The 20,282-nt window shown below is 46.1% G+C and overlaps 2 protein-coding genes across 5 annotated transcripts in view; one reads left to right on the top strand and one right to left on the bottom strand.

Moving 5' to 3' along the window:
* The window catches only part of SIMC1 (SUMO interacting motifs containing 1), a 95,395-nt gene extending 91,326 nt beyond the window's left edge, over positions 1-4,069 (top strand). For all 3 annotated transcript variants that reach the window (XM_030846823.2, XM_030846825.2, XM_070045275.1), the window contains one exon: positions 3,228-4,069. In XM_030846823.2, the coding sequence (XP_030702683.1) occupies positions 3,228-3,490 (263 nt within the window). In that variant the 3' untranslated portion in view covers positions 3,491-4,069. The remainder of the gene's footprint in view (positions 1-3,227) is intronic.
* An 84-nt stretch (positions 4,070-4,153) lies between these two features.
* Positions 4,154-18,407, bottom strand: KIAA1191 (KIAA1191 ortholog). Of its 2 annotated transcripts, XM_030846826.3 has the most exons (9): positions 18,187-18,406; positions 16,994-17,106; positions 16,666-16,752; positions 13,746-13,924; positions 10,493-10,613; positions 8,238-8,362; positions 6,060-6,166; positions 5,725-5,867; positions 4,154-5,617 (listed from the first exon to the last, which is right to left on the bottom strand). In XM_030846826.3, exons 3-9 carry the CDS (start codon positions 16,691-16,693, stop codon positions 5,409-5,411), a joined length of 912 nt encoding a protein of 303 aa, XP_030702686.1. In that variant the 5' UTR covers positions 16,694-16,752; positions 16,994-17,106; positions 18,187-18,406; the 3' UTR covers positions 4,154-5,408. The 2 variants fall into 2 exon arrangements, with proteins under 2 accessions (XP_030702686.1, XP_030702687.1); XM_030846827.3 differs by lacking the exon at positions 16,666-16,752 and having other exon boundaries at positions 18,187-18,407.
* Positions 18,408-20,282: the final 1,875 nt, after the last annotated feature.

Genomic DNA, 20,282 nt, shown 5'->3' on the forward strand with positions numbered 1-20,282 from the left:
AGGAACCCAGGAAGGCCTCCCTGAAGAAGTGATACTTGGGCTGAGATATGAAGTACCAGTGTTAGCCAAGCGAATAGGGAGGGAAAAGTTTCCCAGAAAGAAGAAACAGCATGTCCAAGGGCCTTGAGACAAGAAGTTGCTTAATGAGTCCAAGCAACATAGAGCAAACTGGTGGGACTAGGATACAGTGAGCAAGGGGGTAATAGCACGAAACGAGACCACGGTACCAGACAGGAGCAGGTGTGAAGGGCCCTCCTGTTAGGGAGTTCGTGTTAAGGAATTTCACCTTGATTCCAGAGTGAAGGGAACCCATCAAAGTGGTTTTAAGTAAGGTCACTCTGCCTGATGTGTGATAAATAGTTTGGCCGAGGACCAGAGAGGTCAGGGGAGGGATAATGGTGACAAGGGTGTGGGTGGTGCAGTGGGGGAGGCAGTGACGGATCAGAAGCACTTTGAAGATCAGTGTGACTGTTAGATTGGAGATTCCTGTAGTGACGATGATTATGATAAAATAATAGTAGCTGATCCTAGTGTTGATTCAGGAACTAATAATACTACCAGCCAGAATATCTTGAGCCAGGCCTTGTGCCAAATAAACCCTTTACATAAATCACCTCACACAATAATCACAAGAACCTCCGATGTAAGAACTCTCCTCTACTGAAGCATAAAATCCAAGGCCTTGCCAACTGGACCAGAATGGTTCAAGTCCACTGGCCAAGACTTCCTCCCCTTGGATGGTGGTTAGGTGGGCACTGCCAACCTTTGCTTCTTTGAATTTCCTGTATTAATAAATTCCAAATTCTTCTTGCTCCTAACCCACATGTTCCCTATATCCCACTCTATTCAGCCAATTCTATCTTTTCAAAGTCATTTTAATTTTTTTCAGAGTAGTACATGCTTTGTTTAAGAAAATCAAATTCTACTCAAAGGCTTTTGTCCCCTGTGACCATTCTCCTCCAGTAGCAGAGTGAAATAGAGCACATTTCCCTGCTTAAAACCCTCCAGATACTTGCCTTTGCTTTCAGAGGCCAAACTCCACATTGTTCTGTGGCCCAGCCTGCCTGCCAGTCTCCTCTAGTCCTGCTCTCCTTCTTACTACCCGGATCTTACCTCCAGTTCTTGAAACAAGCTCTTCCTGCATCATGGCATTTGCACTTGTTCTCTCTATCTGGACTGCTTTTCCCCTAGACCTTTGCATGCTTACCTCCTTCTCATCCTTTGGGACTCAGCTAAGAGGCCCTCCCTGACTAGAGTGAGCTGCTTCCCTCGTTTCCCCAGTGTTCCTCTTCATCACAGCACCTGATTTATTTATTGGGTTGCACTCACCAAAACTATAATTGTTTTTGTTGGCTTGTTCACTGTCAGGCACTGTCACTGCAGCTAGAATGTCAGTCCATGAGGGCTGGGCCCAAGGCTCTGATCCCACTGCATCCCCGAATTCTAGCCCAGTTCCACAGACAGAGTAGGTGCTCACTGTAAATGTTTGTTGATTGAATGTTGAAAGGGCCCTGTAATGACATCTCAAGGCAGCTTCACCTCCTATGTTTCCAGACTCTTTGGATACTCTACAGTGTATTTATTGTACTTTCTTTTCAGTTTATTGTTTCCCAAATTTCTGGACACTGTAGTTCAGTCCTTCTAATAACCCTGTTAATGAAGGCGCCACTACCCCCATTTTATAAATGAGATAGAGAAAATGATACTGTTGTGGCCTCTGGCGCACCTGGGAGTCAGAAGGGCTGCAGGGCTCTTCTCACTTCATTTGCCTTATATGTAACCTTGAGCTCCTTTCCCTCAATTCCACACACTTCCAGAACCTTGTTGGGACTGAGTTATGGATTTGGGATGAGATACCTTTAGACCTTTGTACTTTCCCCCAGTATTTTATTTTTGGACTTACAGAAAAGTTTAAAGCATAGTACGATGCACACCCATATAAACTTTACCTTGATTCATAAGCTGTTAACATTTTGCCACATTTGGTTTATCTGTTAATCCATCTATATGCTTTTTTCTTTTTCTTGCTGAACCAGTTAAGAGTAAGTTGCACTGTCATAATCCTTCATGCTTAAATACTTCAGCTTAAGAATACGAATATTCCCCTACATAACAACTATTCATCATCCCACTTATTTTATCCTTGATTTAATATTATCTAATATGTGCCGATAATATCCTTTATAGGTGTTCAGTTTTGCTTTTGGCCAGGATTCAGTCAAACAGCACACATTGTACTTGGTTGTTATGCTCTTCAGTCTCCTGTCATCTAACACAGCTCCCAGCCTTTACTTGTCTCTCGTAATATGTACATTTTTGAAGAGTCCAGGGCACTTACTTTGTAGAATGCCCCACAATTGGGGTTGCCTAGTTATTCTCTGGTGACCAGCAAGAACATGGAAGAGAGGAGGATGTACACCCCTTTCCCAGTGCATGACGTCAGAGGCAGAGACTTGAGCCCAGCCCTCATGGACTGACATTCTAGCTGCAGTGACAGTGCCTGACAGTGAACAAGCCAACAAAAACAATTATAGTTTTGGTGAGTGCAACCCAATAAATAAATCAGGTGCTGTGATGAAGAGGAACACTGGGGAAACGAGGGAAGCAGCTCACTCTAGTCAGGGAGGGCCTCTTAGCTGAGTCCCAAAGGATGAGAAGGAGGTAAGCATGCAAAGGTCTAGGGGAAAAGCAGTCCAGATAGAGAGAACAAGTGCAAATGCCATGATGCAGGAAGAGCTTGTTTCAAGAACTGGAGGTAAGATCCGGGTAGTAAGAAGGAGAGCAGGACTAGAGGAGACTGGCAGGCAGGCTGGGCCACAGAACAATGTGGAGTTTGGCCTCTGAAAGCAAAGGCAAGTATCTGGAGGGTTTTAAGCAGGGAAATGTGCTCTATTTCACTCTGCTACTGGAGGAGAATGGTCACAGGGGACAAAAGCCTTTGAGTAGAATTTGATTTTCTTAAACAAAGCATGTACTACTCTGAAAAAAATTAAAATGACTTTGAAATACATTTTTTAATATGTAAAACTTGAGGTCCAAAGAGGACCAAGAACAAAGGACTGGAAATGGAGGTACCACAGGTACTCACATGCCCTTTGACTTGTATCCTAGTAACTCATCAAGTCTTTGCCTAGACCCTACCTACCAAAATTGGACTTCATCTTCCCAAGTCATAAAGGAATAAAAAGCAGTTCAGAACAGTTCCGCTAAACTTTTCCCTCTTGCAGAGCACTTACGGAGTTCAGTGATCGATCGAAAAGACTTAATAATCAAAAGGATTAAGCCCAAGCCCCAGCAAGGAGATGACATCACAGTGGTGGACGTGGAGAAACAGATCGAGGCCTTCCGCAGCCGCCTGGTCCAGATGCTGGGGGAGCCGCTCGTTCCGCAGCTCCAAGACAAGGTGCACCTGTTGAAGCTCCTGCTTTTCTATGCCGCAGACCTGAACCCTGACGCAGACGCCTCTCCACAGGCCTGGAGCAGACCCTGAGGTCCTTCTAAGCACTGAACGCCAAGAATACCTCCTGAACTCCATCTCAAATTACTTGGAAGTTCTAAAAGTATAAAAAGTAGTTTAAAATCTTATAGGACCAAACCTATCTTATTTATCTGTAGGCTATAATAACTTTCTGTTTAGTAAATATCTTTTTTTTTATAATCCTATCCTAGCCTGTTCTCAGATATGGCTTAAATATATAAGGTGTATATATTTTTTAATAAATTATTTATCTATACTTTTTTTGAAACAGGTAATACTATATGCACTGTATGTTTAACATTTCAAGATGTGAAAAAAGAATCCGTGTGCTGAACAAATTCTAGACATCAATGTTATGTCATTCAAGGTACTGACAACCTGTTTCGAAAGAGAAAGACATATTTGTTTCTCCCTAATGGAAAACAAACATCCTATATTGGACCTGTGATATTGCCTATGAACTTGACTTTGTGGCCAGTCTGTCAAGATCTAATGCAATGAAAGGGGTAAAAACAAAAGGATTGAGTGTGTTACAAAAAATCTGATGTTAAAAGCATACAATAAAAAAGCAATGGTTTTTCAAAATATCAAGTTTATCATGCTTCGGTTTCATGACTGCAAGCAGGCAGAATGGAATAACTACTCTTAACAGAACCAAAAAAAGTTCCATCCACATTTGAGAAAGTAGTAAGGATTTTTATTGTCAAAACAAGTTAAGAGATACAAGCATAACAGAAAACACAAATAAATTAACTGTTCTGATCATTTTAGACTCCAGGGCATCTCTGTGGGAAGGTCAGCTCAGCTCCTTGTGTAGACACCATACTGTCCAAAGCAAAAGACAGCAGGAATTTGAAACAGTGTTCAAGACAATGATTGAACATGTACACAGTGAGGAGAAATGAAAAGGTGGATCCCCTCATCCCTTTCCTCAGTGAGGTATGTGTTTAGAAAGGTATGAGGCTCTTTTGGGGGGAAAATGATTGATTGCATACAGAAAATTTTTTAATTCTTCCACCTCCCAGAAAAGAATTTTTCAGGCCCTGGCCTGAACAAGAAACTCAAAATAGGGTGACACTAGTTTCGTATGAACCGCAAGACTATACTCGAACTGCAGTTGCCACCTCCTTTAAGAAAGTTTAACATCCATTTATCTATACCAAACCAGTAGACTGGATTTTCTCCCTTCGGAAGTTTTCAACCAAATGGGAGTTAAATTAATCTCACTTTAAAGTGCAACAAAGGATATGTAAGGCTAGTGTTTGTTCTGTGACACACAAAAGAGAAGCATCCCTCCAACAGCACTGGCCCAAGAGGTACTACGTAAGAACTGGCTGCAGGACAAAGTGATCCATGAGGTCTACCAAAAAGCAAGGAGGTTCTGGTTTCAGCAGAAAACAGAGGGGATCCCTACCAAGGCTGGCTCTTAACTATACCCAGATCTCAAACAGATCCTGGGTCCCCATAACTGACAAGGCTGGAGCACACAGTGCCAGCACAGCCAGGAGGGCCAAAGTCATCTAAACTAGTCAGTGAACGCCTCTATGCCATGATTTGTCCATGCGCACATGGACAGTGGTAAAGGAATCAAGAAGCCTTGGTTTTGGAACAACACAAATATTATTTACCTATTAAGTAATGATCAAAGTTCTTGTGTAGGGTAAATGATACAAAAATAGGTAATGAGGTCCCCATACATCACTGCTGAGGTTTAGTCTAACTTTAAATTAAAGCAGTACAAAATGGCTTCTTCCACACAAGGACAAGCTTTGCACTAATGTTTCTCAAAAGCCAATTATGTCTCCAGCTCTAGCCTCAGTTTGAGAGTTTTTTAAAAAGAGAAAACAAAACTTTTCCTATGTCAGAGCCAAGGTAAAGGGGAGCTGGGCTCAAGCCACCTCTATCCAGAGTCCCTGGAACAGAAAGAGCTCTAGAAGCCAGTGGGTGTGAGAACATTCAAGTCCCGCGGTTTTAGATTGTGGGCCCGCGGCAGCTGTTTCTTCCCTTCTATCACTGGGATGTCCATTTTGGGTGGCTTGAACACTGCTGGATCCTCGGCCATTCGGGTGGCTTGTGTGCGAATCAGTTCCATTGGAGAAGGCTTCTGGGCTCCTTTGTAGGCCTGGATGGCAAAACCTCCTACAGAAGTAAACCACAGAGCAAACGATTTCAAAATTAGTAAGCAGCTACCAACATACATGGTAAAATGCCCGCCACTGCTCTCTTTCGTGAAGGGGCAGCCTTACCCGAATCAGACTTCTGGAGGGATCTTGGTCCAAAGACGCTCCATTTATCTGCCGAGCTTCTGTCTTTTTCCCCGCTTCCAGAATCCATGGTGCTAAGATTGGGGCCAGGTAAGGCTGTGGAAGAACCAGAAGTGAACCAGCCTCTGGAAGAGAAAGAATAAAATGGTAACACATCCTCTTCCTACACCTCTAGAAGTGTCCCACGCCAGGACTAGGGACTGTCAGCTCCCCCTCCTGACTCGGAAGCCACAGGCTGACCTCCCAGTGTTGGACGTGGCACTGGCTTTGCTTTAGCCCACGGCTGCTGGGGGGTGGGGGTCGCAGGAAGGGCTCACCTGGGCTTCTGCTTAGGGGACGAGTGGGGGCTGCTGCTTGGGGTGGACTGGGTGGAGGCCGGCTGCTTCTCCTCTCTTGTTATCTCTCCGCTCTGGAGCTTTAGTTTCTGCTCAGATGGGTAAGAAGAGAGGCTTTTTGAAAATCACAGCAAATACAAAACAGCTAAGTTTGGGTATAAACAACCTGGTTCACACTAACTTCAGGCAAAAGGAAACATTAAGAGGTGAAATAGTTTTGGATTATAGGAAGATATTCCTTTGATTCTGCCATACTAGAGTTCCATCTTTTAAAAAAATGTATTCATCCTATAGCATATCCTGAACATCTCTGTACTAATTCCACACCAGAGCTTTCGACTGTCCACATTGACCAACCAATAAGTGGACGAGCCAGAACCCCAGTGGCGGGCCTTCCTCAACTGCCCTCTTTGCCACTACCGCGCACACCCCGCCATCCCCAGCCTCTCAGCGCCAAGACTTGGCCACTAACCCCTCCAGCTAAATGCTCCCTCTGTGCAGCCCTTCCTTCCCATAACCAGTCACTCCAGCTGCCCTCAGCGTTGTAAACAGACATCTAACAGACAGACCAGCAGTCTAGCAGGGGAGACAAGCCTACTTCTCACTGCTCCTAGGTCAAGGCTTCCATACGGTCTCCGTGCTCCGTGTCTAGTACACCAATGCTCAGCCCAGGCTATACTTCAAACAAATGACCGTGATGAATTTTCTCAACACTCAACATATCAGGTTACAGGAGCTGGCATTTCAGCCATCCTCATGTTCTACTCCTATGGCCAAGATGCAGAAGGTGGGCCAGATTCAGTTCCACCATTATATGGGGTGAACTGTGCAAATGGAATTCAGACTGACACCTACCCTGGAAAGTTCTCAGTGTCAAAGGCTGACAGTGCCCCTCTCCAGAAGGATCTGTCTTGTCTGAGAGCTTAAGCTGGACACCAAACCAACCCTGACCCGCCACAGCAGTGGTTTTAAGTTTAGTGTGCAAACATCATCCGGGATGCTCATTACAAAATGCAGCCATCCACAACGTCTTGTATCCCTGCCCACAGGCCACTAACCCCCAACTATTCCTCCTCCATGTATTGTATATCATGATCCTCCTTGTGAGCCCCTCGGGAGCCAGATTCTCAGGCAACTCTGGAATATGGAGAAAAACCAACAGGAAATAGGGCATCAGGAGACTTGATTGCAGGTACTATGACTGGTTAATAAATACATAACCCTGGACCTCAGTTTCTTCATTTATAAAACATGGATGTATCTATGTCAGAGGATTAGTAAGAAGATGAAGTGAATATGAGTGCTTGATAAATCTTAAAAGCACTATTAAGTATAAAGTGATATTCTCTGAAAGAAAATCATTTGAAACTATTTTATTTTATTCATACAATTATTTGGTCATTATTAACCTTACTGAAAATTCTCCATTTGTTCCAATTTTTAAAATGAAAGCAAAAACATCCCAATTCTATATTTATTTTAATTTTTAAAAAACTAAACATAGAGCATAACATTCCTTTCTAGCCAGTGTCACCTCTGTTGAGGTTGCCTGACTCCCATTTCTCGCCCTCAGAGTCAATCACCCTGGTACATAGTGACCCACGTTGGCTTTGTTGTTCATAACGTGCTCACACATATCACCTGTGTAAGCTCAGAATCTCATCTGACCCTCCGAACTAGAAGTAAGGGAAACAGTAAGTTTTATAGATGGATAAGCAGAAACTACGAGGCCAAGAGCCTGGGAGCTTTCAGCTAGAAAGTGCGACCACAAGGGGGACTAAACCTGCTCTAAATTCCTCGCTCAAGCCTCTTTCCACCACTCTCCACACCCCCAACTAGCTGAGCTGGTAACTTCAAAACCACAGCCACACCTCAAGCTGTGAATGATGAGGGTTTTGGTTTTTTGTTTTTGTTTTTGTTTTTTTTTGCGGTACGTGGGCCTCTCACTGTTATGGCCTCTCCCGTTGTGGAGCACAGCCTCCGGATGTGCAGGCTCAGCGGCCATGGCTCACGGGCCCAGCCGCTCCGCAGCACGTGGGATCTTCCCGGACCGGGGCACGAACCCGTGTCCCCTGTATCCGCAGGCGGACTCTCAACCACTGCGCCACCCGGGAAGCCCGAGGGTTTTGTTTTTTAAAAGTTCCTAAGAAACAAGCTTACGTGGAGTGCTTCTGCCACTCGAAGGTACTTGGTCTCCTCGGTGGTGAGGCCCTTGTGGGGTGTGTAGCCAGCATCTCTCAGCCCTGCCTGTTGCTCAAAACGCTGAATGCTCTCCTGGGTCTGTTCTGGGAACAGAGGAGATAACAGTCATGCCCATCCCCCTCTCCCATCACAAACTGGGGGAGATGAACACAGATATCCACTGTTCTCCCCGGGAGCAAGAGCATACACACTGGCCATCCGAGAAGGATGGCCAGACAGGCATCGTGGCAGGAATTCTGAACCTCACATGAAGCCTAGGCAGAAAGAAGCCTTCCCTTACAGCAAGCTAAAGAGCAGGTTACTCCTAAAGGGACAGCCTGATAACCTCCCGGGAAACACTCCTTACCTTCCTCTCATTTATACCCTAGGACATTTTCTTTGTATTCAGAAATGCAACATGGAGAAGGCAGCTGACATTCAGAAACAGTGCAAGTTCTCCAAATATAAAGTTTCCTCAGAGATACTCACCACCCTCTTTACGATCTTCACCAAAGAGAAATGGGCCACGTTTAGGACAGATGGCACCAAAGTAGCAACTGGATCCAAACCAGAGAGAATGTGCCTTGAACTAACCAAGGTCTACTGATCCAATGTTTCCTGTGTGTGAAACTGCCCACCACAGTGCCTGGCACAGCAGGCAGACTCAACTCACTATCAGGGCAGTCTGACCCGATTATCTTGTCATCAATGTCAGTTATACCTGGGAATGACTGACAGTGGAATTTTTGCTTAATCTGTACACACACTATGTAATACACCCCCATGTACAAGAATGTGGCAGCTGAGGACCAAAAGTCCAGATGCCAGATGTCCTTTATGACTTAGTCATTCCCCTTCTAAGGGACTAGTTTATGTCCAACAGAAATAGAAGCAAAGGAAACATACACACACACACACACACACACAAAATGTATAAAGGTGTTTTCCAGTCTTGCCATGTAGTCACTTGAAAATTTTAAAAGCAGGAAAGGATTTAATGAATACGATACCTGATATTTAAAATGCCAGAATTTTAAATGCAGCTTTTTTTTTAATTTTATGACTACAGCAACATGAAAAGTTCATCGTAATATTAATTGAAAAAATATTGATAGAATGGTTTGTCTATTAGATTTGCAATTATATAAAAATAGGCATATATGTGGAAATGACTAAGCCAAATAAGTATCTGAGTGACAGTAATATATACTGGGGCGCTATAATGTTCTATACTGTTAGTAAACTCTATTTTCTATAAAGAAGTTACACTGTTCTAAAAGAACAATGACTAAGCTTCCTAACACTGCCAGGACACCTTCTCAAGCTTGCAAAACACAAGCAATAGTTGCTGATTCAAACAGTGCATTTATGTGTGAATAAGAAAAAGTCCAAGTAAGAGTTTGGACTTTTGGTTCCTGGGTGAGTTCTTCAGGAATTGCCCAAGACTAACTGATGCCCTCCAGAGCAGATAAAGAAGGGCTTCCGACATCAAAACTGAGCCAACTAAAGAGAACCTCTACGTGCCCTGCCCCTGGCAGAGGCTGCTGCTGACAAGCAGAGCTGTATATCTAATAATTGTTAACTTCCCACTAGAAGCAACTAGAAGGGCCCTCTGGAACCAACAAGTTTAGTTAACTTGTAAGATTTTTTTTAAAAATTCAAGCTCTCTTGTTTCCAGTCTTATCAGGACCACAAATCACACATTCTTAAGACCAAAGACACTTGAGGCACCAATCTTGTCTCAAGATCCAAGAGGAGGAACAACTTTGAGCCATTTAATTAAAAAAAATAAGCGCAGGGGTGGTGGGAGATGTCTCAGTGTGTCTCCTTCTCCAGCAGAGCTTGAAACAGTATCAGCAGCCGCTCCCGGCCACTGAGCACTGGTGCCATCTAATCCTCCCCTCCACCTGCCGGCCAGATTCCCCATCTCACAGAGGAGGAAACAGCCTCAGTAGTTAAGTAACTTGCCCAAGGTCACGCTGATGGATATGGGTAAATAAGGCTGTAGCAACGAAGCAGCAGGAGTGCACCTAAATCAACTGAGATGCTTAACGTTGGGCAAGTCTTCCACCTAAATGTAGCTTCAACACTGATGATGACTCAGCAGCCAGACTGACCTCTGCCGGGCTGGGTTAGGACAGGTTAAGGCAAGTGTGTCTGCAGAACTCCCCCAGCTAGTTGTAGGAAGCCTAAACTCTTCCCCTCCCCCAGTTCTGAGAGCGCAGAATGCTTACTTGTGATCAGAGAACTCATGATGACATGGGTAGCTTTAGCCTTCACCACGGGGACCTTGTCCGCACCATCAATGGCCGATGGCAGGGCACAGGATGAGACGCTGGCCTCTCCTTCCTCCACCTGTTCAAGAGGGGCAAGGAGGCACCTGAGCCAGACAAGGGAGTCACACGCCTCAACTTACTCCTCTGGGAGTAATCAGATACAGGAGAAAATATGTGAAGGGGGGCTTGGTTGTCCACACCCAATTAGATATGTATTATCCATAGTGACAAAAGATATGACATTATACGAATAGCCTGAATTTATAAAAGTGGGAGAGCCAGAATTTGAAGCTCTGAGCTCTATTATCTTTCCAGATTATGTCTGTCCAAAACACAATATGCCCCTAAGGATACAGAAGAAACAACTATTACTAAGCATTGACCGTGTACCAAGCACCATGCTTGCTTTTGCTTAATTAATCACTGCATTCGCTAAGTGGTTCTCAAATTTTGCCAAGCACCAGAATCCCCTGGAGGGCTTGTTAAACAGACTGCTTGCTGGGCCCCAACTCAGAGCTGATTCAGTAGGTAGGGCTCAAGAATTTTGTTTCTAACAAATTACCAAGTGATGCTGATGCTGTTGGTCCCTGAGACCACACTTCGAGGACCACTGCTCTAAGGGTTCAATAACGGTCTTTTAAAACAAACCAGAAAGTCTACGTAGCTCCTCAGCTTTAACATGAGAGGGCTGGAGCACGCTGCCTTCCTTAATCTAAACGCCTGACACTGTGCTCAGGACTAACTGGAAGCAGAGGACTGGGTTTTACTCTTTGTTCTCTACTTCTCCAAAGGAATTGAGAAGAAAGATGGTCAGAAAGGAGGGGAGTAGAAGGAAGTATTGAAATGTTGTATCCCTGTTACAAAACAGGATTTAAACTCTTCAGCTGTGACCTTACTCGAGCAAAACTTGAACCTCTGCTTTCTCACTTGGAAGACGGCTGACGATTGGGACATGGATGCCTAGGGCATGGATGGTTAGGACAAACAAAAGAATGCATGTAATGAGTCAAGTTGAGCTCTCCTTAGAAAGGCCAGTTGTTCCAAACTGTCAGCTGTTCCAGCTGGGACACAGCAGAAAACTGGAAGCCCATTCTTTGCCTAGAGAAGCAAGCAGCAGCCTTCATAAATGAAGAGGGTGGTGGGCTGCCCTCCCAAGAGCTATCAGGAGCCTTGCTTCTTTTCTGCTCCGGTCCCTTGAGTCTGCTGTTTTGGCATCACAGGCCGGCTGCTGGGGCCCTTTCCCCCTAGTACTGCCAATACTTTTTACACAAAATGTTTCTACCTCAACAACTGACTGGGTCAGATTTCAGTAGAAAACTGATATAGGGAACTTCCCCCAGAGCTGTAGGGGGCACTTTCATAGCAAGGAGCGCCCTGTTCTGAGAACTTAATGGTATGTGTGTGGGGGCGGGGGGGTAGGGGCAGGGAAGGGAGGGACACTACACTCTTTAGAAAGGAAGGATGACATACAGCTCTGCCAAGGGAAGCTAAGCCCGAAGCCAGGAGTCACAACATCAGCTCCACACCTAATATGTGCCAGGCCTTTCAATCCTCTTTTTTTTTTTTATAAATTTATCTATTTTATTTATTTATTTTTGGCTGCGTTGGGTCTTCGTTGCTGCACACGGGTTTTCTCTAGCTGCGGCGAGCGGGGGCTACTCTTCGTTGCAGTGCACGGGCTTCCCACTGCAGTGGCTTCTCTTGTTGCGGAGCACGGGCTCTAGGTGCGTGGGCTCAGTAGTTGTGGCTCTCGGGCTCTAGAGCGCAGGCTCCGTAGTTGTGGCGCACGGGCTTAGTTGCTCCATGGCATGTGGGATCTTCCCAGACCAGGGCTTGAACCCGTGTCTGCTGCAATGGCAGGCAGATTCTTAACCACTGTGCCACCAGGGAAGTCCCTCCAGTCCTCTTTTATTTAATCCCCACGGCACCTCCATGACAAAGTATTTTCATCTCTCACACAGAGACACTGTGGCTCAGGGGTGAAGCCCAAGCTCACAGCTGGTGCACAGACTGTTAGGTGGCTCACACCCAGGTCTGCTTAGGCAGCTGCTTACTGGTACTTGCTGTCAGGACCTAGCTGTCACACAGCTCAAAGTGCAGTGAAACGATAGCTGCAGCTTAAAAGGATTCATCTGAACTGGGTGGGCCTAGCTTATTCAGGCAACAGGACCACCTTTCTGGCATTCTTGGTGGTTGGAAAGTCAGAGGCGAGAGAGACACAGTCCCTGCAGTCGGGAAGCACAGGCTTCAGAAACAAGCCTGCAACAAGCATGTCAGAACCCATGAAGCCCAACTGCACAAAAGGGCTGTGAGAGCAGATCAGTGTGTAACGAGGTATGTGTGTGCATGTGTGTGCATGTCAGGAGGGCCTTACAAAGGAGGCAGCTCTCACATAGGATGGCAGTGGGGAAGGGCATCTGAGGCAGGAGGGACAGCATGAGGAAAAGCACAGCATATGTTCAGGAAAGAGCCAATTTTTAATCACTCAATGAGCATCTTTTTTGCAATCACTTTATGCCAAGTCCTCTGCTAGATACTGTAGATGGAGTATGAATCAGACAGGGCCCCTGCCTCCAGGAAGCTAATGGAGGGCAATGAAGTAACACAGGGATTGTAACAGGGGTCCACAGTACACTGGAGACCTCAAAAGGAGGGGTGATAGTCTTACTGGGAGGATGGAGGAAAATCACAGAAGAGATGGTTGAGCTAAGACTTAAAGGATGCCATCTGTCAGGCAGATGAAGTACAAGGATAGGATGGGGACTGTGAACATTCCAGGCAATCGGAGCAGCGAGAAGCAAAGACTTAGAGGCATCAAATACCCTATTAAGTATAAGAAATCTTAGGTAACTTGCATGGCTGGATCACAGGGGGTGGGGGGTGGATTCGGAGGGGAGGGAGCGCTGACAGGACCTGGACCATGCAGAGCCAGACTAAGACTAAGGAGCTTGGATTTAATACTGTGGAAACGAGGGTGGGGAGGACGGGGAGGAGAGGGGATGGGGAGGTTGTATTTCAGGTAGAAGACACAGCCATTCTAGTTTTGAATTAAAAAGGAAAAAGGCCTACCAACTCTACAGAAAACATAACATATATAGGGATTGGTGGCTGCCCAATTCTATGGGTGTCAGGAGCCGCTGACGGCTTCTGGAGCAGAGGAAGGAGAACGAAGGGGTTGGGCCTGCCAACGGCAGTCAGCGGGGTCAGATACCTTGGCGAGGTGCTGATACTTGCGCTCTGGAATCACTGGCTTCCAGGGGATGCTGCCCATGTCCGATGGAGGAGGAGTCATGGGCGTAGGGTCCTCGAGGGCATCATCATAGCTGAATGCCCGGCGGTACATCCCGATGGGCAGGGACATCTTGCCTAGAGGCCCACTAGGCTCAAGAGCTAAGAACAGACACACCTGTCAGGATGGGCTCATCAGCTGAACATACCAGTAGCTTTAAATTAATCTGTAGGCAGGAAAGCTCTGAAACACTCTTATTCTGGGACAGAGGAAGAAAAGCTCATTCTGGAAGAGCTAATCCAGTCAAGGTAAGGTAACTACAAATTCCTTCCTCTCTGCCTGACACTGGATTCTCCACTTAACCCACACAGCACCCCTAATCCATTTTTATGGATTAGGAAACCAAAATTCAATTTCAATTTACCTGAGCAAGGTCACATAACTTCAAAGTGCAGTAAGGAATCAAAACCCAAAGCAATCTGATTTCAAAGCTTGTATTCTTTTTTTTTTTTTTTTTTGGGGGGGGTTGCGCGGGCCTCTCACTGTTGTGGCCTCTCCCGTGGCGGAGCACACGCTCCGGACGCGCAGGCTCAGCGGCCATGGCTCACGGGCCCAGCCACTCCGCGGCATGTGGGATCTTCCCGGACCGGGGCACGAACCCGTGACCCCTGCATCAGCAGGCGGACTCTCAACCACTGCGCCACCAGGGAAGCCCTCAAAGCTTGTATTCTTTAGGCCACAGAAGCCCGTGGCAATCCCAAGACTCTCAATTCAGGCAAAACTGAGGATATGCAGTCTTGGGAATTCCCTGGCAGTCTAGTGGTTAGGACTCCACGCTTTCACTGCTGAGGGCCAGGGTTCAATCCCTGGTTGGGGGGACTAAAATCCCACAAGCCTCATGGCCAAAAAAAACACCATGAAATCTTGTTCCCAGTTTATACATGAGGAAAAGAAGGCCCAGAGGTGGCAAATCCTCTGTCTTTACTACCTCACCTAAGATAACAAGAGCACCATGACAAGAAATATGTCAAATAATATGCTGTCCAGCAGCATCTAGAACAGTTTCGAATGTTCTATATGACTTAAATGGCACAGCCAATTTTCATCACAGAAACTACTGACAACGGTTCTCACAAAGCACTGCCAGCTGATCCTGCCAACGGTTCTCACAAAGCACTGCCAGCTGATCCTGCCATTCCTGTCCACTGGAACGGACTGGCGGAATGCCCCAGTGACGCAGGCTCCCCACCTCAAGGGCACACTCAGCTGTGCCAGATCAGGGAGCAAAGTTCATTTTGTTTGTTTGCTGATCCTTTCAGAGCAGAACTAACGTCCAGATCCTGCCTTCAGTGTGACATTATCCTGTTGCTCTAATTACACAATCACACTCTCCAAGACATCAACCTGTTCGGCAATAAGTCCAAAACCAGCAAAGACATTCCATGTAAACAACAAGAGGGCCAAGCAGTTACCATTATTCTTATGATTAATAACAATTACTAACAAATCCATAGAAACAGAAAGAGGATTAGTAGTTGCCAGGACCTGGGGGGAGGGAGGAGCCACAGGAGTGACTACTAAAGGGACAAGGTTTTCTTTTGTGGGTGAGGAAGATGTTCTGGAATCAGACAGTGGTGATGGTTGCACAACCTTGTGAATATACTAAAAATCACTATACTGTTCATTTAAATGGCTGAATTGTATGGTATGTGAATTATCTCAATTAAAACAAACACACAAGCAAATCATAATTACCAAGTACCCTTCCTTGCCAGGAACTTACATCCCTCATCTTTCCTAATCCTCATTAAGCAGATATTCTTCCCCTTTTCCAGCTCAGGAAACTGAGGCATAGATCTTAAGCAACACCCCACTAGCAAGTGTGAGGTGGGGGCTGGAACACAGATCTCAGCCAGCTCTCACACCCGCCACGCAACACTCCATGCTCCCCACACTATAAGCATTAACCTAATGCATGCAACCCTGCGGCCAGGATGCTTACAGGGAGTTCACAGTCATCACAACGACAATGAAAGACAAACTAAAACACAAGTTGATGAAGTTAGAGACTAGAGATGGATCCTTATCGGGAGACTCCTATGACTCCACTTAATTTGGGAGCAATTTCAGAAACATCTTAAAGACTCATCCCAAGAGCCATCCCAATAGCCTTCCTAAGAATAATAATAAAGTCAGCTAATATTTACTAGGAGATAAATTCCCACAAATAGAGACCAAAAAATTTTCTGGGTAGTAAATGTATATTCATCTTTAACTCACATTTTCATGTATTTTATGTTTGATCTTCACAGCAAACCTGAGAGACAGGCACTATCATCAATACTTTACTGAGAATCAAAAATTGAGTGATTCAGATTTTAAAAATCACTAGCCCTTGCCACTAAAACAGTCCAAGGAGGAATCAATGACTTCACTAACCCAGAAATTATAACCCTGTACAGACCCAGGACTCACTAAATGTTGCAGTGAGCATTTTCATGACTAAGTTCAATGTGTCTTGAAATCAGGCTGGTGCCTTTTTGCCCAAACTTTCATTCCTCCCACCCTCCTATCTCCTCCTCACAAAAAAAGGGGGTGAGTTTAATCACTTTGGTTTAAGAACTACGCAGCTTATTCTAAATTTTTATTTGATACATAGGAAAGTGACAAATCTGTCATACCCTTAAGTGAAATAACTGTTCTCTTTCAAGTTAGATTTTTGGGTTCACACCCTGGCTGGGTGGTTAATAAGATAATATTTAAATGATGCCAATCTATTAAGTCTAAATACTCTCCTGGTGGCACAGAGTTACTATTAATATGTGGTTCAGAAAAAGTAGTTTCTGTCTAGCTCAAAATGTTAAGGGCAAAACATAACTTTACCAAAAAGAATTAAGTTTACCAGGCACTTCTGGTTGTCTCGAAGCCATTGAAAGACTGGGATCCAGGTGCTTTTTCTATACAGAATTCAGAGCTGAGTCCCTGCCACCTAATAAAAACAACAAAGGGCATTTTCTTACAGTGAACACCAAAGAATAGCTCCAATGCTGTTCTTCTGACAAGCACATAGAGTTTTATGGCTTGGTTACAAGGTTGAAACACACACAAAAGAGGGACAAACATGCGAGGGAGAAAAAAAAAGGATAAAATCAAAGATCTCACTGTACCTGTCACTGATCTTAACACCTGTGATATGACAGACACCATACACAGTGAAAAGGTCACCTTACCAGAGTGAAATGATGTGACGATTATGCTGACAGACAGATATTAATGAGGAACGCTGCTCAGCTGCTGCAAGTTAGCAAAGCTGCTCGGGAAGAGTCCATCCATTCCAGAGGTTCTGAGAACAACAAACAACCAGCATTGGCACAGCCCTTCAGAGTCTGCCAAACACCTTCCTGTACTTTCATGTATCTCCTGTAACAACCTTGCGAGAGATACTATACTCGTTTCGTTTTTAAATAAGTTAGGGCTCAGGGTCCAAATAACCTGACCCACAGCAAGGGACTAGGGAACCACAGTGGGTAAATTCATTCCTTGCTGCTAGTACTGACTGATATTCATAAGGGTTTTATACAACACTTATCTTGCGTTTTAACCCTTGCAGCAACCCTTGCAAAGCAGGCATTGTTTACCCCCAATTTAAAGAAAAGGAAACTAAAAAGCAGAAGTGATTTGTCCAAGGTTACAGCCAAGTGGCCCATCTGTAAGGCAGGTAGTTTCATCTCCATTTTACAGGGGAGTTCAAACAAAGCTCCGAGAAAGCCAAGTTACTCGCTTTTCAGCTTGCTGCACTCCCCCCTCTATCCTGATGAAGCTCAGAAGGCAAAATCGTTAGTTCCTCATTAAAGAGTATCGCTGAAACCAAAGTCGGCCATCCTCGGGGTCCAGGCAGCATTCCGACCCGACACCTCCCCTTCCACTTCCCAGTGCCCATCCCCTCCCCCCTCCCCGCAGAGCTCTGACTTCTCCTTCATAAGATACAGGACAATGCCACCAGGATGTGAAACGCCTGGGCTGACTGAACCGCCTCTTCCACCCGGCGAGGATAAGAAAGATTAAGGCGATTAGGGCCAGGGCCTGGCACAAGCCGAAAGTTCCCCGGGGCAAGGCAAGTAGTAGGAGATAAGGGCGAGAAATGGGGGGGTCCAGGACAAGGCCGGCCTGGTAAAGTAGAGGCGAAGCCCGGTGCCGGGGCTGCGGGGTCATTATCACAGAGATACCCCACGGGGGGACCCCAGAAGGCGGGGCGAGAGATGCACGGAGCGGTCCGGCAAAGATCTGAGCCTGAGTAAGGGGAGAGGAGAGAAGCACCACGAGGGCCCGGGCCAGGGCCTCGGTGGAGGGGACGGGGGCACGCCCCTCCTTACCGGTGGAGGACCGAGCCCCAAGGAGGGTCCGGTCCGGCTCATCTGGTTACCTGTTTTTCCGCCGCCGCGGAGCCGCCTGCGGCCCGAGCTCCGGCACTAAAGAGGCTCCGAAGACCCACGTCTCTCGAGAGGCTGTGGCGCATTCGGGACCCAAGCCATGGTGTGAGCGGCGCTGTGCCCGTGGCGACACAGAAGGCCCCAGACAGCAAACAGGGAGGGACCACAGGCTGCCGGCCCACAGCCTTCCCGATAAAGTCTCCAGAGGCCGAGTCATTTCACGCGAGATTTGGCGGGGGGGGCTCGATGCATGCTGGGAGTTGTAGTCCATGGTCGGGAAAGCCCCAGGATCTTAGCTGCACTGCAGGTTGGTAGGGCCAGAGCTCCGTGTGTGGAAACTGCCAGCTCCCAGACGAAAAGCTACCCTTGACTAGCATTTTATGCCTGGTTCTGTGACAGGCTGAGTGCAGATGGAGGTGGCATAGTAAAGTGACACCCTCAAACCCGTTTCACGGAGGGGAAGTTGAAGAGATGCGAAGGCACTTTGACTAAGAAGAGATGAAGTGAGCAGGGACCCTCTTCCAGGAACAGCTGGGTTAGGCAGGGTTCATACTAGTAGCAGAACCAAAAGGGGAAGCAAATAGCACCAGCCTCTGCTAGGTAAGGTGGTCGTAACATTATTTCCCTTTTACACTAAGGAAAGTGACACTTGGAGAGGTGCCAGCTCAACTGTCATACCCTGAAGGCTTCTTTTTTCCTTAAAGGGTTTACAAATATGACAAAGCAATAAAGTTGAGGAAGTAAACGAAGTTGAAAAACAATCTATCCACATGTCCAAAGCTTGCCATCAAGGCTCATTTCAAGAGGGCTATAGGGGCTTGGGGCTGGGACTTTTAGATTTCAGCATTTGACCATTGGCCAGGCCTACTGGCGGGACTGAGAGGCTTTCTTCATGCACCTTTAAACTTGAATATGCCAGTAATTAGAGTCTTTTCTAAATTCTGTGATTAGCTTATAAATAGCACAATTACATTGCAGTGTGATTTTTTTCTCGTGTTAAAAGTGTTATTTCATGGGCTTCCCTGGTGGTGCAGTGGTTGAGAGTCTGCCTGCCGATGCAGGGGACACGGGTTCGTGCCCTGTTCCGGGAAGATCCCGCATGCCGCAGAGCGGCTAGGCCCGTGAGCCATGGCCGCTGAGCCTGCGCGTCCGGAGCCTGTGCTCCGCAACAGGAGAGGCCAAGACAGTGAGAGGCCTGCGTACTGCAAAAAAAAAAAAAAAAAAAAATTGTTACTTCAGGGCTCCCCTGGTGGCACAGTGGTTAAGAATCCGCCTGCCAATGCAGGGGACACGGGTTCAAGCCCTGGTCCAGGAAGATCCCACATGCTGCAGAGCAAATAAGTCCGTGTGCCACAACTACTGAGCCTGCTCTCTAGAGCCCGTGAGCCACAACAAGAGAAGCCGGCACACCACAACAAAGAGTAGCCCCTGCTTGCCGTAACTAGAGAAAGCCCGCACGCAGCAACGAAGACCCAACGCAGCCCAAAATTAATTAATTAATTAATTAAAATAGACTCTCAAAAAAAAAAAAAGTGTTACTTTGTAAATTTGCAACTTTTAAAATATGCCATAATTTTTGCCCTCTGTGGGGACAAAGCTGACACCTTGCCCTCCTCCATCACAAGGAAGGCATACACATCACATCCTAGTCAGAAGGGGAGGAAAGAGCACTTTGCACCTTTATATAAATTGCAGGACAGGATCACCTTGTTTCAGTCTTATCCCCAAATTAATGAAAACTGAAGGCTTTCCTGGAAGTTACTGACTCTAACTAAGACAACTTTATCCCTGACTCTTGTGATACTGATGTCTGAAGCTGTGACATGATGTTGGCAGATAGTAGCCGTTTGAGAAAATTGCTGTTTTCCCCAAAGAGCAGACTAGCTATAAACTTTTAGCCTTTGCAAGCTTACAGGGTTTTCCCCTTTAAATGGGTGTTGTATTTTTTATTTAGGGAGCTTATTCTTCTAAAGCCTGGACTTCCTTCGAACCCTTCTTTGTAAGTAAACTACTTTTCTAAATGGTCTGGTTGCATAGCTAAAGAGGATTCAGTCGCAGCTGAATCCATGAGGCCCAAGAAGGGCACCTT

The sequence above is a fragment of the Globicephala melas genome, chromosome 3 (genome assembly GCF_963455315.2).
Source record: "Globicephala melas chromosome 3, mGloMel1.2, whole genome shotgun sequence".
NCBI classification, from domain to species: Eukaryota; Metazoa; Chordata; class Mammalia; order Artiodactyla; family Delphinidae; genus Globicephala; species Globicephala melas.